The 17,707-nt window shown below is 40.7% G+C and overlaps 1 protein-coding gene across 3 annotated transcripts in view; it reads right to left on the minus strand.

Moving 5' to 3' along the window:
* Positions 1-12,893, minus strand: part of LOC140495833 (calnexin-like) — a 35,742-nt gene extending 22,849 nt beyond the window's left edge. For 2 of the 3 annotated variants that reach the window (XM_072594984.1, XM_072594982.1), the window contains exons 1-5: positions 12,766-12,893; positions 12,445-12,488; positions 10,644-10,759; positions 9,622-9,695; positions 39-91 (exon numbers count right to left, since the gene is read on the minus strand). In XM_072594984.1, coding sequence (XP_072451085.1) covers positions 39-91; positions 9,622-9,695; positions 10,644-10,754 — 238 coding nt within the window. In that variant the 5' untranslated portion in view covers positions 10,755-10,759; positions 12,445-12,488; positions 12,766-12,893. The remainder of the gene's footprint in view (positions 1-38; positions 92-9,621; positions 9,696-10,643; positions 10,760-12,444; positions 12,489-12,765) is intronic. The other variant, XM_072594983.1, reaches the window with a different exon arrangement.
* Positions 12,894-17,707: the final 4,814 nt, after the last annotated feature.

Below are 17,707 nucleotides of genomic sequence, written 5' to 3' on the forward strand. Positions count from 1 at the left end.
TATACTATTTATGTTTTACAGGGAAAGATATATCTTACCATTATATTTGCTTTCATTAGTGTCGACCTTTTTTGCTTCGGACCTCACCCATCTGAAGAAAAGAATGCAGAATATTTCAGCTGTTATATGGCAACCTATACTATCCATACAGTCTCTACTGGCAGAACATGGACTAGAACAATTCAAGAAGACAGAACATCGCCACCTTCTCAAGGGCAACGATGGACAGCAATAAATACTGACCCAGACAGTGATAAGCAGAATACTAAAATAGCCCCTAGCTTTCGCTGTTTAATCTCTGAAGTGTGTAGCACTAGTTGCTGATCTGCTAACCTACCCAGTTTTTAAAATCAGGTATAGTCTTCTGTCAGAATCTACTCCCTATTTCAAAGTCCAAATTGGAATCTTGCCATTTATAAATTTACATTGTGTAAACCTTTTTTCCTCCTATTAAACAAGCAACAGCAGTACATAATCTAATTAAGCAGACTCAACATGGCTTCACAAAAGGAAAACAGTATCTTTTTTTCCCCAAAGTCACACCCAGGGTGGAATAAGGGGGAACCAGATGCGTTGCATTTGGAATTCCAGAAGGCATTCGACAAAGTACCTCACAAAAGGTTAACTCATAAGACCCCATGGTGTTGAAGGTAGCAGGTGGACATGAACAGAGAATTGGCAAATGGGCAGAAAACAGCAAGTGAGGATAAGAGGTTATTTTCAGCTCGGTGAAACTTATAACCAGTGGTGTTCCACAGGGACTGCAACTGCAACTGTTTATAATATATATTAATGACTGGGAATAGGAAGCAAATATACTGTCCTTTGCATGCCACACAAAAATAGGTGGAAAGGCAGGTTGCAAAAGAGATACAAACACTTTACAGAGATATTGAGAGCTTTTTACTCATTCACTTAAGTACCTCACATCTGAAGAAAAGAATACAGAATATTTCAGCTGTTATATGGCAACCTATACTATCCATACAGTCTCTACTGGCAGAACATGGACTAGAACAATTCAAGAAGACAGAACATCGCCACCTTCTCAAGGGCAAATGGACTATAAAGTGGGAAAATGTGAAGTTGATCATTTTGGAATGGAGAACAGATGACCAGTATTATTTAAAACGGGGAAAAACTGCAGAAAGCTGTGACACACAGTGATGTGGGGGTACTTGTGCACCAAACAAAACCCATCACACAGATGCAGCAGGTGATCAGGAGGCTAATGGAATGTTAGCCCTTTTTTCAAGACAGAGTTAGAGTAGGGAAGTCTTATTACAACTGTGCAAGGTGTTAGTGAGATCACATCTCGAGGACTGTGAACAGTTATGGTCCCGTTAGTTAAGCAAAGATATTATGTCATTGGTGCCAGTTCAGGGAAGGTTCACTAGGGTGATCCCTGATATGGAGGGATTGTCTTCTGTGCAAGGGTTAAACAGATTAGGACTCTATTCACTGGAATTTAGAAGAATGAGAGGTGGTCTAATTGAAACATGTAGGATTCTTAAGGGGCTTCACAGGATAAATGGTGAGAATATTTCCCCTTGGAAGTGATAGGACCAGAGGCATAGTCTCAGGATTAATGGGCACCAAACTAAGACTGAGATGTGCAGGAATTCCTTTTCTCAGGTGGTTGAGTCTTTGCCACAAAGCGCTGTGGGGCAGAATCCTTTTGTATATTTAAGGCTGAGATTTTTGGTTGACTCTTCATCAGTAGGAGAATCAAGGGTTATGGGGGAAAAGTGGATTTGAAGAGCGTCAGATCAGCCATGATCCTGTTGAATGGAAGAGGCAGTTTGGGGAGTCTAAAGGCCCATTCCTGCTCTAATTTCCATTGGCAGTATAGTTCCACCATTTTATGCAGTTAAGCAGCCCGCCATGATTCAATCTTGTAATGAGTCATTCACAAGCCATTCCACCTCTCACATTATTTACCAGTTAAAAGGATGAGTCTGCAGCAGAGGCAAACAATCCAATAAATTTGTAAAAGACGAACAAAAATCAGAGCTGTTTGATTGTGGTAGAAATTGTAAAAGAAAACGTTTAAGAAAATACTAATTTTTCCTAGATCTAGACTGTTACAACATCCAGAAAATTGTATGATTCTTTTGATAGCTGTTATTTATTTTATTGAGGTACCACAGACCAAAAGTCCAAGATTTGATGCTTGATTGCACGGAATTAGCAGTTCTCGACCAGATCAGCAGGAGCATCACAACAACTCTAGGTTGGACTGGGGGGGGAAACAGTCCCCGTTACTGATCATAACTCAGTTTTCTCTGGTAACCCCATATCCCAACATATTCCTCACCTTATCATTACCACCCAGCTAGGTGATCAATCCAGTGGAGCTACAACACAAGATTACATGTGCTAGATAGCAGAAACAGTATGCTATATATTCTATGAACAACATACACTGCCACAATTAATCAGAATGGAGGAGGACAATTAAATAAATCTGAGAACACTCCACAAATATCCCTCTCCTCAACAATGATGGAATTCACAACATCATTGAAGAGAAAGCAAAAATTAGAATTGTCAACTGGATGATCTATCTCAGCTAGCAGCAGAGAATACAGTCTTCAGCCAAAAACATATGAAGCAGGTCACATCGGGAAACAACTGGCAAGAATGGCAGTTTAATGTTCCAGGATTTGGATGTTTCAGATAAGATAGAGGGGGATGTAAAAGAGGTAAGGGAGTTGCCTTATTTATTAGGGGGAATATCATAGCTGTATTGAGGGATGATATCTTGGAGAGCTCATCCAGCAAGACCATACGGGTAGAGCTCAGAAATAGTAAGAGGTGCAATCACTGATGGATTATACTACAGGCATCCCAACGGTCAGCAGAACATAAAGAAACAGATATGTGGGCAAATTATGGGAAAATGTAAAAAACAAGGTTGTTGCAGTGGGTGATTTTAACTTCCCCTATATTGACTCTGTCTCCCTTAGTGCCAGGGGCTTGGATAGGGGGTACTGAATTTGAGAGGTGTACCCTGGAGGGTTCCTTGAAGCAAATGTAAATACTGCAATTAGGGAAGGGCAATAGTCGTCCTGGTTCCGGGGAATGAGCTTGGTCAGGTGATCAAGGTTCAGTGTGGAAACATTTCAGAAATAGTGACCATAATTCCATAAGTTTTACTTATGGATAAAATAAGAGTAGTCCTTGGGTGGAAGTACTAAATTGGGGAAGGCTAATTATAACAATATTAGGCAGGAACTGAGGAATATAGATTGGGGACAGCTGTCTGAGGATAAATAACTTCTGTCATGTGGGAATCTTTCAAAGGCTAGTAGATTAGAGTTCAGGACCAGCATCCTCCTATGAATTGAAGGATTAGGATGACAAGGTTCGGGTGTCTGAGACGACAAGAGAAAATGTGAGCATTGTCAAAAAGGAAAAGGAGTTATACATAAGGCTTAGGAAACTGAAGACAGACACAAAAGGATATAAAGGAAGCAGGAGAGCACTTTATACAAGGATTAGGAGAGCTCAAAGGGGACATGAAATTTCCTTGAAAAACAGGATAAAGGAAAATCAAGGCGTTTATAAGGAACGAGAGGGTAGCTAGGAAAAGGGTAAAGTCCATTCAAAGTTAAACGAAGGAATTTATGCATGGAGCTGGAGGAAATGAACGAGGTCATATTGACAAAGGAAAAGGACATAGTGAATGGAGAAGGGTATATTAATATTCTAGGGCATGTCGATTTAAAAAAAAGTGGTGGATTTTTTGTAAAGCATTATGGTAGACAGAACCTAATGGGATCTATGCCAGAAAACTGATGGAGGAGAGTGAGAAAATTGCTAGCCTTGTATGAAATATTTCATCCTCTTTAATCACTAGGGTCCGAGAGGACTGGAGAATAGCTAACGTTTTGTTTAATAAGGGCAACAGGGATAATCTGGGAAATTACAGGATAATAAATCTGGTCAGTGGCAGGGAAATAACTGGAGAAGATTATTAGGGACAGGATTACTCACATATGTATGTACAAACTTTTTAGTGATATGCAGCATGGCTCTATGGAGGAAAGGTCATGTCTCGCAAACTTGATTGTGTTTTTTGAGGAAATGACAAAGATGATTGACAAAGGCAGGGCAGTGGATGTTGTCTATTTAGATCTTAGCAAGGCCTTTGACAGTCCCTCATGTCAGCCTGATACAGAAGGTGAAGTTACATGGGATCTGTGATGAGCTGATAAGATGGACACAGAACTGGCTTGGTCATAGAAGACAGAGCAGTGGTGAAGAACGTTTTTCTGACTGGAGATTTGTGACAAGTGATGTTCTACAGAAATCAGTGCTGGGACTATATATATTTTAGGTGGTCTGATTTGAAAATTCAAAATTCCCCCAATCTTTGTGTCATTTGTAATAGTGAGAAGGATTGCTGGAGGATATAGCAGAATATAAATAGGCTGGAGACTTGGCCAGAGAAATGGCAGATGGCAGTTAATTCAGACAAACATGAGGGTGATGCATTTCAGAAGGGTAATGCAGGATGGAAGTATATAGTAAATGGCAGAACTCTTAGAAACAGGGATCTCAGCGTACAGGTCCACAGTTCCATGAACATGGCAACGCAACTGGATAAGGTGGTCAAGAAATCATATAGCATGCTTGTCTACATTGGCTGAGGCATAGAGTATAAAAATTGGCAAGTCCTGTTGTAGCTGTATAGTACTTCAGTTAGGCCACATTTGGAATGTTGCATACAGTTCTGGTTGTCGGAAGACAGGAGAGGCTTTGGAGAGGGTACAGAAAAGGTTTGCTAGGAAGTTGCCTGGTTTGGGGGTTACTAACCAGGAGAGATTGAACAAACTTGGTTTATTTGCACTTGAATATCAGAGCCTGAGGAGTGACCTGATAGAAGTTTACAAATTATGAGAAGCATTGATCGAATGGATAGTCAGAATCTTTTTCCTAGGGACATAGGTTTAACCAAACAAAAGGGAGAAAACTTTAAAAGGAGATTTTTTTTAAAACACAGAGGTTGGTAATTGCCTGGAATGCACTGCCAGAGGATGTGGAGAAACAGATACAATAGCAACGTTTAACAGAATCATAAACAGGCAGGGAATAGAGGTATGAAGACCATGTAGAGGCACAAAGTTTTTAGTTTAGATAGGTGTCCTGTTTCATGGTAGGCTGAACAGCCTGTACCTGTATTGTACTGTTTTAGAGTCATAGAGATGTACAGCATGGAAACAGACCCTTCGGTCCAACCCGTCCATGCCAACCAGATATCCCAACCCAATCTAGTCCCACCTGCCAGCACCCGGCCCATATCCCTCCAAACCCTTCCTATTCATATACCCATCCAAATGCCTCTTAAATCTTGCAATTGTACCAGCCTCCACCACATGCTCTGGCAGCTCATTCTATACATGTACCACCCTCTGCGTGAAAAAGTTGCCCCTAAGGTCTCTTTTATATCTTTCCCCTCTCACCCTAAACCTATGCCCTCTAGTTCTGGACTCCCTGACCCCAGGGAAAAGACTTTGCCTATTTATCCTATCCATGCCCCGCATAATTTTGTAAACCTCTATAAGGTCACCCCTCAGCCTCCAACGCTCCAGGGAAAACAGCCCCAGCCTGTTCAGCCTCTCCCTGTAGCTCAAATCCTCCAACACTGGCAACATCCTTGTAAATCTTTTCTGAACTGAAAATGTGTTGCTGGAAAAGCACAGCAGGTCAGGCAGCATCCAAGGCGCAGGAGAATCAACGTTTTGGGCATGAGCCCTTCCTCAGGAATCCGCATTATGGATTCCTGAAGAAAGGCTCATACCCGAAACATCGATTCTCCTGCTCCTTGGATGCTGCCTGACCTGCTGCGCTTTTCCAGCAACACATTTTCAGCTCTGATCTCCAGCATCTGTAGTCCTCAGTTTCTCCTAGAAAATCTTTTCTGAACCCTTACAAGTTTCACAACATCTTTCCGAGAGGAAGGAGACCAGAATTACACGTAGTATTCCAACAGTGGCCTAACCAATGTCCTGTACAGCCGCAACATGACCTCCCAACTCCTGTACTCAATAGTCTGACCAATAATGGAAAGCATACCAAATGCCTTCTTCACCATCCTATCTATCTGTGACTCCACATTCAAGGAGCTATGAACCTGCACTCCAAGGTCTCTTTGTTCAGCAACACTCCCTAGGACCTTACCATTAAGTGTAAAAGTCCTGCTAAGATTTGCTTTCCCAAAATGCAGCACCTCGCATTTATCTGAATTAAACTCCATCTGCCACTTGTCAGCCCATTGGCCCATCTGGTCCAGATCCTGTTGTAATCTGAGGTAATCCTCTTCGCTGTCCACTACACCTCCAAATTTGGTGTCATCTGCAAACTTACTAACGTAGCGCTTATGCTCGCATCCAAATCATTTATGTAAATGACAAAAAGTAGAGGGCCCAGCACCGATCCTTGTGGCACTCTACTGGTCACAAGCCTCCAGTCTGAAAAACAACCCTCCACCACCACCCTCTGTCTTCTATCTTTGAGCCAGTTCTATATCCAAATGGCTAGTTCTCCCTGTATTCCATGAGATCTATCCTTGCTAAATCAGTCTCCCATGGGGAACCTTGTCGAACGCCTTACTGAAGTCCAGATAGATCACATCTACTGCTCTGCCCTCAATCTTTTTGTTACTTCTTCAAAAAAACTCAATCAAGTTTGTGAGACATGATTTCCCACGCACAAAGCCATGGTGACTATCCCTAATCAGTCCTTGCCTTTCCAAATAAATGTACATCCTGTCCCTCAGGATTCCCTCCAACAACTTGCCCACCACCGACGTCAGGCTCACCGGTCTATAGTTCCCTGGCTTGTCCTTACCGCCCTTCTTAAACAGTGGCACCACATTTGCCAAGCTCTAGTCTTCCGGCACCTCACCTGTGACTATCAATGCTACAAATTTCTCAGCAAGAGGCCCAGCAATCACTTCTCTAGCTTCCCAGAGTTCTCGGGTACACCTGATCAGGTCCTGGGGATTTATGCACCTTTAACCATTTCAAGGCATCCAGCACTTCCTCCTCTGTAATCTGGACATTTTGCAAGATGTCACCATGTATTTCCCTACAGTCTATATCTTCCATATCCTTTTCCACAGTAAATACTGATGCAAAATATTCATTTAGTATCTCCCCCCCTTTCTTTGGCTCCACACAAAGGCCGCCTTGCTGATCTTTGTTGTGTTATTAATTGAAGGCACTGGATATTGCAAAGACTGTGAGGACAACAAAATCCAGCTGTACAGAAGAACTGAGCTTCAAAACTAGCCATACCCTTAATTAAGCCGTAGAAGTCTATCACCAGTGATATTTACTCAGAAATAACTTGCTCACAATATTCTGTTTGGGTCCTGCCAAGCGACTTTACTCTACATTTCCCTTCAGCCTTATTCTTGCACTGTGGGTGTACCTATACTAGATGGACTACAGCAGTTTAAGGCAGCAGCTCGCTACAATGTCAAAGGGAATCAGGGATAGGCAATAGATGCTGGCCTTACCAGTGATACTCACATTTCATGAATGAGCAATAAAAATCAAGTGCCTGTGTGTGGTCTCACAAGACACAATACCAATTTTAAATCTGGTTTAAATTCATTCTGCAGTTGAATCCACTAGAGATACTTTGTATAAACTGACAGAGGCCAAGTAGCTACGTAGGTAAGGTTGTGTAGTATAAACATGGAACTGAAAAGAGGCCGTGCTTTCAGAAGACAATGGAAGGAAAAAAAAAGTCAGCGAAGTTTGTTTTATTCTTTAACGGAATGTAGGCATCATTGGCTGGCCATATTTATTGCCTCTCCCTAGAAATATTTAGCATCAGGTTAATCAGTACATAATAATGTCTCCTTCCAAATTAGTGGCCATTCTAACTTGAAGGAAAGGATCGTTTCAGGCACCAGTGTGGGTGTCAGTAAAACATGGGTATTCTGGTTAACCTCCAAACACTTGGAAAACAATTCACATTCTGGTAGCTAATGTCATTGCTTTTAAGGCCAAGAGAGTTTTCATTTTGAACATATGTAAAATTTGCTATGAATTAACATAATTGGACAGCGTTTTAGAATGCAATCATTTTAAAATTTTGAAATACAAAATATCCCTTGATGCACTTAAAGTCAGTAAATCCAATCCAGTTGAAAATGTACTTACCTTAGGAAAAAAAAAGCCTTTTTAATCACAATGTCTATTGCACCATTTGTGAATAACCCAATTTTCAATATCTGAGAATATCTTTGCAAAGAATACAGGACCATTAATTGTATGCAGTCAACTTGTTAAAATATTTAAAGGCTTTTCAGAAAGGTGTTAATTGGTATCCTGTGCTGTTACAATCTTATTGAAAATGGACTATTAATATTTAACTTATCACTTGGCTTTAATACCTTGAGACATTCAGGGTCAAATATGATTTCAAAAAGAATACTGCTGATCTAAAATAGCTGCTATATTTACCTGACAAGCCTCAGCAACTCACATGAAACATAAGAGTCTGCCTCAGAACTGCTATTTTAATCAAGATGCACTGAAACGCATTAAGATGTTAAGATTTACATCTCTTATTTTACACATATTTGATAATAATTGCACATGTTAGAGATTAATCAATCATTTTTACAACTATTCAGCTTGAAATGAAACAATGACACACACTAGAATCTGGAAAGGAACTGTACATCAACAGCAGCCGTTCAGCAAGGATACTGGAAGTTCTTCTCCACCTCCAGTCACAGAAACCAGCATCAATAAAAAAGCAACTTGGAAAAAAAATGATTGTGAACACAAACTCTGCAAACTTTGCAACTGCTAAAGAAACAGAGAAACAACTAAACAGCTCACTCTAGTCTTTTCATTCAATCAAAGAGATTCTTAAGATCTCTAAGAAATAGTGGACCTTTAGTTCTTAATGCTGTTAATTATCACTTAATATAAGGGTGACTCTTCCTCTATGCTCACGGTAAAAATGATCTTGATGCAGGAAGAGGGAGTTCAAGGTGAATCACTTTCCCATATTGCAGCCTGCAAAATATTCAGTCAATTCAACATAATGGACAGAAAATCACAAAGGTTCCATTATGCTGGACAATCCCTCTTGCCCAACGATTCGTGAATTTCGTTCAAAAAAATCTTTTACAGGTAGTGCAGGGCTGCACTTACAGTCAATACATGTATCATGATAGATAAGAGACCAGTTTCAAACCAGTCTTATTTATAAAGTCATAACAATAACATCTCAATCTAGCAGCAATGACCAGCCCACCAAGAACACTGCAGCAATAGTAATTTGAAAAAAGGGATTTGGAAATCTAGCAGCATCATCTTGCTTCTTCCACCAACAACAGAAAATCAAGTTACCAACTGATATTTACACTGAAAATCAGACTTGAAATCAGACAAAGCATCTCTTAATTGCATACAGTCCATTTATCGTAGCCATCAAACTTCAGGTAAATTTAATATTTATGGAATACAGTTTTACATTTCTGTGAAATCAATTTCCTCATTTAATCATGAGAGATGTTACACAGGTGAATTAATCGCATAGTCACACTAACCTGCAAACACTTCTTACACAAGCAGTGAGATCACTTACCCTTCAAGACCATCAGTGTCAAAGGAGGCCATAAAGTAGACATCACCAGTAGGCTTTGGTGGTCTATAAGCAATCTGAAAAAAGCACAGAGTATATGGGTTCACACTAACGTGTGGCTTTGTGTTTTAGAAAAGTTCTTACCCACAGGTGAATCAATTGTCTGGGCTAGGGTCACTGTTATACTGTAGAGCCACCATCTGATATCCCCTCAGTCTATGACTAGGAATTTTCTTACAGTAAAGGGAGAAGACCAGAGATACAATCTCCTCAACCAGCTTCATAAATTCCCCAGTTTAATATCATACTAAAACTTGAAGGAGTTGTCTATTAAATAAATGTAACCTGTAATTAAACAGAAAACTAGAGACGCCGTCATTCTGAAATCTGTGCAGAAGGTTTGGGTTGGTGACAAGTGATGCGTATCTTTCACTCTAAAAAACAAAAAAAAAGGGGGTGGCATGGTGGCTCAGTGGTTAGCATTGCTGCCTCACAGCACCAGGGTCCCAGGTTCGATTCCAGCCTCAGGCGACTGTGCAAACTCCACACAGACATTCTCCCTGTGTCTGCGTGGGTTTCCTCCGGGTGATCTGGTTTCCTCCCACAGTCCAAAAACAAATGTGCAGGTTAGGTGAATTGGCCATGCTAAATTGCCCGTAGTGTTAGGCAAAGGGGTAAACGTAGGGGAATGGGTCTGGGTGGGTTGCGCTTCGGCAAGTCGGTGTGGACTTGTTGGGCCGAAAGGCCTGTTTCCACACTGCAAGTAATCTAAAACCTAAAAAGCAAAGATAGCTGGAGAAATTCAGATGGTCTGACAGGGTCTGTGAAGAGAAAGAGTCAGCATTTCAGGTCCAGTGACCCTTCTTCAGAATGGATTGTAGCTAGGGAAAGGTGTGATGAATTTCATGCTAGCTGCTTACTTGCAGGGAGTGCTCTACCAAATTCAACAGCAATTACCCAAGGAGGGGTTACTCATGGGAAATTGGAACATTTAATGTATGAATATGTACAAGAAAAACTCTCACCTGGTTTGAATGGGGAGATTCTTCATCATGAAATTCTGAATCCTCAATGTCTTCAGCAAACACAAGAATCAGTCCACAGACCATGAGATATGAAATTGACTGAAGATTCATAGTTTCTTGTAAAAGCAAAGCAAAATTGTTAGAATTTATTACATTCACAGGTTGTTTTGAAGATTCCATTCTTGGCATAAACTGTCACGCAACTGGAGGTTGGAAATTGGGACCACTGTAAATTAGGTTTACTGCTCCATACTGACTACCGTGCAACAACCAATCTACTTGAAAAGGAACTAAATTAGAATGGATTTTCCAACAAATGGGCAATCTGCTTTGACAGGTTACAGTGCAGCAGAACTGAAAGTTACCAAATAATATCTGTAAATTAAGTTGCAAGTTTAAGTGGTATTGCGTGTGTTTTGGATGCAAGATAACACTACTTTGACAGTTTTTTTTTCTAGTGTTATACCTGGATAATGACAAGCTAAAAAAACACCAAGTTCATGAAGCAGAGAGAATGGGAATTTGTACTCTGTGCATTAGATTATTACTGAAAGAGTATTGTGACAGTTATTTTCCTGTTTGTATGATGATGTCCATTTCAGACAGGATTAACCTTGCAAATACACAGATAATTATGACCAAATAGCTACTGTTCAATGTTATTAGATATCAGTCATTGGGATGCAAATTGATAACTTGAAAGTAAAGTGATTTTTCTTTAAACCTGCTCAAACATTGGGACAATTTAAAGGACATCTAATAGATCTAACTAGTTAGACTTTGCCCTAGCATTGTTTGATACTTAAAACTTATTGTGTGGCATCTTGAATTACAAACTGGTAACAGTGCAATCACAAAACTGTTACAGAGGAAGAAGCCATTTGACTATTCTGTCTGCATTGGCTCTTTAAACAGACATTACCTACTACCAAGTTGCTACTTTTCTCCATATTCTTGCATTATTTCTATCCAGCTAATTACTCCATATCCTCTTTAATAGCTCAATCTAACCTGGTTAGAAGTCACATAACATCAGGTTATAGTCCTGATGAAAGGCTTATGCCCGAAACGTTGATTCTCAAGCTTCCCAGATGCTGCGTGACTTGCTGTGTTTTTCCAGCACCACATTCTCGACTCTGATCTGCAGCATCTGCAGTCCTCACTTTCTACAGGTTAATTGGACATCACAAGATTTCAGAGCACTGCTTCAACAGGTGATCTTGTCCACCCCAGTCCAAAACTGGCATCTCCATATCAATTTAACCTGATCCTGCCAAACTTCTAGCAATGAGGGAAAGTAGGTGAACAATGGTGTACTTCCTTAACCAGACTGAAGCGTTGCGAAATGAATAACACAAGGTCTGAGAGGTAAAAGTGCAAACTCTATAGGTGAATTCAATGTCAAATCAGGTACAGAAAGGAAATGCATTTAATTTTAAACTTTTTACAATCAATCAAATCAATCTGTAGAAATGAGGCTCCTGTGTTTGTAATTGTTACTTTTCAGTGCACGGGAAGAAGTGAATAACACTTATTAAACGCGGAGATTTGTCCACAGTTGAGTGTGCACTAAAGCTGGGCAGCTGCTTTAATTCAGGCAGTAACATTTGGATTTTGCTTTAGTCATGGCGTGCTTCCATCAGATATTAACTTTTACTCCCATTTCCTTCGCGGCTTTAGCACTCATTCACATGTTTCTGATTAGGATGAAGTTCAATTTAAATTGGCCTGAACGTGGATGTGGCTGTATTTCCAGTTTTATATGGCCAGTAGCCTTGAATAAAGGGATGCGATGACCTACCTTGACCGCTATAGGAGTCGGAGAGTACAGTCGATACCCGGAATCTAAAGTTCAAAAAAGTGTTTTTACAGTTAAGTTGTGGCCATGCCTTCAAAAAAAATCCTTATTGATTACTCTAGAAAATATGCATAAGGTTAAGGTGACTGCAGAGCCAGGATCAGAGACGGTTTTAAAAAAAGAGATGAGAAAGACACGTTCATTGTTTCTAACATGATTACAATGACAGCTCTGGATTACTAAACATTATCCCATTTCAACAGTAACATTATTCTTCCCGCTTCCCCACAAGGAGTTCAGTTCGACTAAGGAGCAATCACTTACACCTACTGTTGTTTTGATCCTCAGCAAGTTGTCTTCCACCACCCAAGGGTCTCGGCCGGTAGGTACCCGGAGACGATATCGCCAACTCTCCGACCTTTACCCCCGACAACCAGGAGACCTTTCACCAACGGGGCGGGGTTTAACCTGCGGGACACCATGGCAACGGGGCGGGGTTTAACCTGCGGGACACCATGGCAACGGGGCGGGGTTTAACCTGCGGGACACCAGGGCAACGAGGCGGGGTTTAACCTGCGGGACACCATGGCAACGGGGCGGGGTTTAACCTGCGGGACACCATGGCAACGGGGCGGGGTTTAACCTGCGGGACACCAGGGCAACGAGGCGGGGTTTAACCTGCGGGACACCATTGCAACGGGGCGGGGTTTAACCTGCGGGACACCAGGGCAACGAGGCCGGAAGAGAAGATATATCACTGTCACTTCATTGACTGGTGCTTCTTACTTTTTAAACTTCATCAAAATTTCATTGTTAGTTTAAATGGATTTGTCATTGAATTTTATTTTTATTTTGTGACCGAATATATTTCATTGTTTATCGCCTTCCAACTCCGTCCTCCCCAGACATCAGGAGAGAACAGCAGCTGGACACACTCTCTACAGGGAATAACATCCTAGTGTGGACCTTCAGACATCCCTCATGAGGCTTCTCTGCTTCGGGGTGGTACATAAACCTTGACTCACTCACAGATGTTTTTGTTCCTTTCCCGGAGTGGGATACTCGTACGTCAAATTCAAAAAAATAATTCTTCTAATCTTCATATCTTTTCAAAGCTATTTGTCCTTCAGTGGCGTTCAGCTTTCTTTTTGATAATATGCCTTCTGAAATATGGTTGTCTCTGTGGATACTCTGAAGAGGTATAATTTCAACTGTACCATGCATCGAATGACAGCCCGAGTTTACTTAACGACAATCAGAGTATTATAAGCATTTTCATCAATACACACAATCAACTCCAGCGTTGGTATACAAGGCAGAGCACTCTTACATTGAGCAGTGACATAAAAGCCACATCAAAGACATCAAAATCAGTAATAGCAAAGTGGGATTCCAGTCAGAATATTGCTCTAGGACCATATCCTAAATTGCCAATTGCTCCCTGTGTTACAGATATCTTGAAAATCCAATTCTAGCTAATGCTTCCGATCAGAACTCCCTTCCACCAAGCTCAATCTGAAACAAAATAGGAAAGCGTTACTTCCGCTCTATCTCTTTGTCTAGATTATTTTGGAAGGATTAAAAAAGTGATACCCTGTTCTTTATGTCACGAGTGAAACTATACTGTGTATACAGGGAAAATTGATTAACTATAGATGTCCTCTTTACATTGAAGCATAAATCCTAATTACAAATCTGTTCATATCTGTAACTCTGAGATTTTAGTCTTTGAGCTCCCCAAGAATTCACTTCATAAATGGATTTTGTCCACATAGCTTAAAGCTTGGAACTTCCTGTACCAATGTTTTCTGCAGCTATCCAAACAGCAAACAAATAAATTAGTTTTAGGGTGGAAGGTGGCTCAGTGGTTAGCACTGCTGCTTTTCAGTGTGTGTGACCTGGGTTCAATTCCAGCTTTTGGTGGCTATCTGTGTGGAATATGATTGTTTTCCCTGTGTCCGCATGAGTTTAAGCTGGGTTTCCTCCCAAATTCAATGAAAAATACATGTAAACTAATGTTGAAATTTTGGTGCAGAAGTTTTAAAACAAGAAGCGCCTGTAAATGAAATGGCAGTGGTGCTTGTGCTGTTCTGGCCTGGTTGCCATGGTGTTCTGCAAGTAAACCCTGCGCTGTTGCCATGGTGTTCTGCAGGTGAAAGGTTTCCTGTTAGTCAGGGGTTAAAGGTCAGGGAGTTGGAGAAGTGCAGTTTAGGTGGATTGGCCAAGATAAATTGCTCTGTAGTGACCAGGGATGTGCAGGCTAGGTGGATGGGGAATGGCATGTGGAGGGGTGGGGGCTGGGTCTGGATGGAAGGTCGGTGTAGGGTCTGTGGTCCAAATGGCCTCTTTCAGCAGTAGAGATTCTATGATTCTAACCAGTTGCTCATGCAACTTATGCTTACCTCTAGGAAACCTCAGAGACACAGCCCGATTGCTAATTTCTGTTAGTTGCAGGTCTGTCACTGAGGTGCAATACTAGAGTGAGATGCTGTGTAACATAGGGTTACAGTACTATTGTCCATTTGAATAATATTGGATTAGACTACTGTTGGGTACAGGTATATTTGTATAATCCTGTAATTCAGTTCAAGTCTATGCATGTCTTCTGTATAATGTTGGGGGACCCTGCGATAAAGCATTAGTGGGTACATATTTGTTTGTGTAACCCTCTGTACTCATGGGTACAGATCTGTCAATATAATACTAGATTGTCTTTGTCTTTGTCTTTGGTAGGTATAGGTACATTAATAGTGTTGGTAACAATGGGATCCATCTGAGGAGATGAAGAAAGAGTGTTATGGGAAAGAGTATTGCAAAAGAAATATATCAAACATGAATATGCTAGTCTGAGTTACATGTGACTCCATTATTGTTTTTGCTGGTGCCTTGGTCTTGGTCCTGGGAATGAGAGGTGGGGGGAGATCCAGTTGTTGTGGTCCACATAGGTACCAATGAAAGATGAAATATGGGTAGAAAGAGGTTCTGCTGAGGGAATATGAACAGCTAGAGGCTAAATTAAAAAGCAGAACCAAAAAGAGAATTTTCTCCAAATTAGTACCTGAGACATGAGCAAATTGGCACAGGGTCAACAAAATTAAAGAGTTAAATGAGTGTCTCAAAGATTGGTGTAGGAGAAATGCGTTTGACATTATGGGTCACTGGCACCAGTACCAGGGAACAGGGGAGCTGTTCCAATTGGATGGGCCTCACCTGAATCATGCAGGAACCAGAGTTCTGACGAATAACATTATACGGGCTGTGGTTAGGGGTTGAAACTAAATAGTGAGCTGTTGGGTTTGTTTGCAACAAAAATTATGGAAAAAGTTAAAGGGGCTAGGGCTCAGCAGAAAACTTTCCAGAATAAGTATAGAACAACCTCAGTTATCTGTATATCAATTATCTGATATGTGTTTAAGTTAGCTTGCTGAGCTGAAATGTTTATTTTCAAATGTTTCATCATCATGACGAGGTGACATCATCAGTGAGAGTCTCCAGTGAAGTGTTGAGGTATGTCCCTCCTCTCTGTTTATAGGTCTTGGTTTCTTAAGGTGGGTGATTCATTTCCGGTTCCTTTTTTCAAGGGAAGGGAGATGGGATCTAAGTCGATGTGTTTATTGATGGAGTTCTAGCTAGAATGCCATGTCTCTAAGAATTCTTGTGTGTGTCTCTGTTTTGCCTGTCCTAGAATGTGCATGTTGTCCTGTCAAAGTGGTGTCTTTCTTTGTCTGTATGTGTGGAAACAAGTGATAGTGGATCGTGTCTTTTGGTGGCTATTTGGTGTTCATGTATCCTGGTGGCAAGTTTCCTGCTTGTTTGTCCAATTTTTTTTTACAGTTTTTGCATGGTATTTTGTAAATGGCATTAGTTTTTCTGGTAGTGTTTGATGGATCCTTTAAGTTGAATAGTCACTGTTTAAGTGTGTTGGAAGGTTTGTGGGCTACCATGATGCTAAGGGGTCTGAGTAGTCTGGAAGTCATCTCTGATATGTCTTTGATGTAAGGTAATGTAGCTATAGTTTTTGGTTGCATTGTGTCTGCTTTTAGGTTTGTTTCTGAGGAATCAGCAGATTGTTTATTGGGTACCCATTTTTCTTGAAAACATTGTATAGATATTTTTCTTCTGCTATTTTTAGCTCTTGGATGCTGCAGTGTGATGTAGCTCATTGAAATAATGTCTTGGTGCAGCTCTGTTTGTGGGTGTTGGGATGATTGCTTCTGAGGTTAAGTATTTAGTTTGTGTTTGTTTTTTTTTCTGTAGACGCTGGTTTGAAGCGCTCCGCTGACTATACATTCAACTGTCACATCCAGGAATGGGAGTCTGTTGTCGTTCTCCTCCTCTTTTGTGAATTTTATGCCTGTCAGGATATTGTTGATGGTGTATAGCCACATTACCTTACATCAAAGACATATCAGAAATGACTTCCAGACGACTTAGACCCCTTGGCATCATGGTAGCCCACAAACCTACCAACACACTTAAACAGTGACTAATCAATCTAAAGGATCCATTAAACACTACCAGCAAAACTAATGCCATTTACAAAATACCATGCAAGAACTGTAAAGAAACACTACATCAGACAAACAAGCAGGAACCTTGTTACCAGGATACATGAACACCAATTAGCCACCAAAAGACATGACCCACTATCACTAGTTTCCATATGTACAGACAAAAAAGGACACCACTTTTTGACTGGGACAACACACACATCCTAGGACAGGTGAAACAAAGACATGCACAAGAATTCTTAGAGGCATGGCATTCTAACCAGAATTCCATTGATTTAAATCCCATCTACCTTCCCTTGGGGAAAAAAAACGGAAATGACATCACCCACTTTAAGAAACCAAGTGCTATGAAGATGTGAGTGTACCTTTAAGAGAGTAAAAGCAGCAGAACAGAGCACCAGTGTTCTCAATAAGGCAACAATGTAACATTGAATTGAATAACTTGATTAGTTCATTTCCTGGAGACAAAAACAAATTTGAATTTGGCCAATCAGTTTAAATTATACCACGAAAAAATTACCAATTTCCAATCAAGTTTGAATTGAATATATTGACAATCTTAAAAGCCAGTGACACAATCCGATGCTCTGGGGTATAAGACCGCGGGAAATTGCACAGTTCAAAGGAGAACTGCCAAGTCCTAGCATGTAACAGACTGCCTGGAAAATGTATCTCTCTTAAAAGTACCTTTTTGATCAGTAACCTTTAAGACAGAAATTCCTAGCAAGGAGAAAAGAAGACACAGGAAGATCCAA

This window comes from Chiloscyllium punctatum, chromosome 25 (assembly GCF_047496795.1).
Source record: "Chiloscyllium punctatum isolate Juve2018m chromosome 25, sChiPun1.3, whole genome shotgun sequence".
NCBI lineage: Eukaryota > Metazoa > Chordata > Chondrichthyes > Orectolobiformes > Hemiscylliidae > Chiloscyllium > Chiloscyllium punctatum.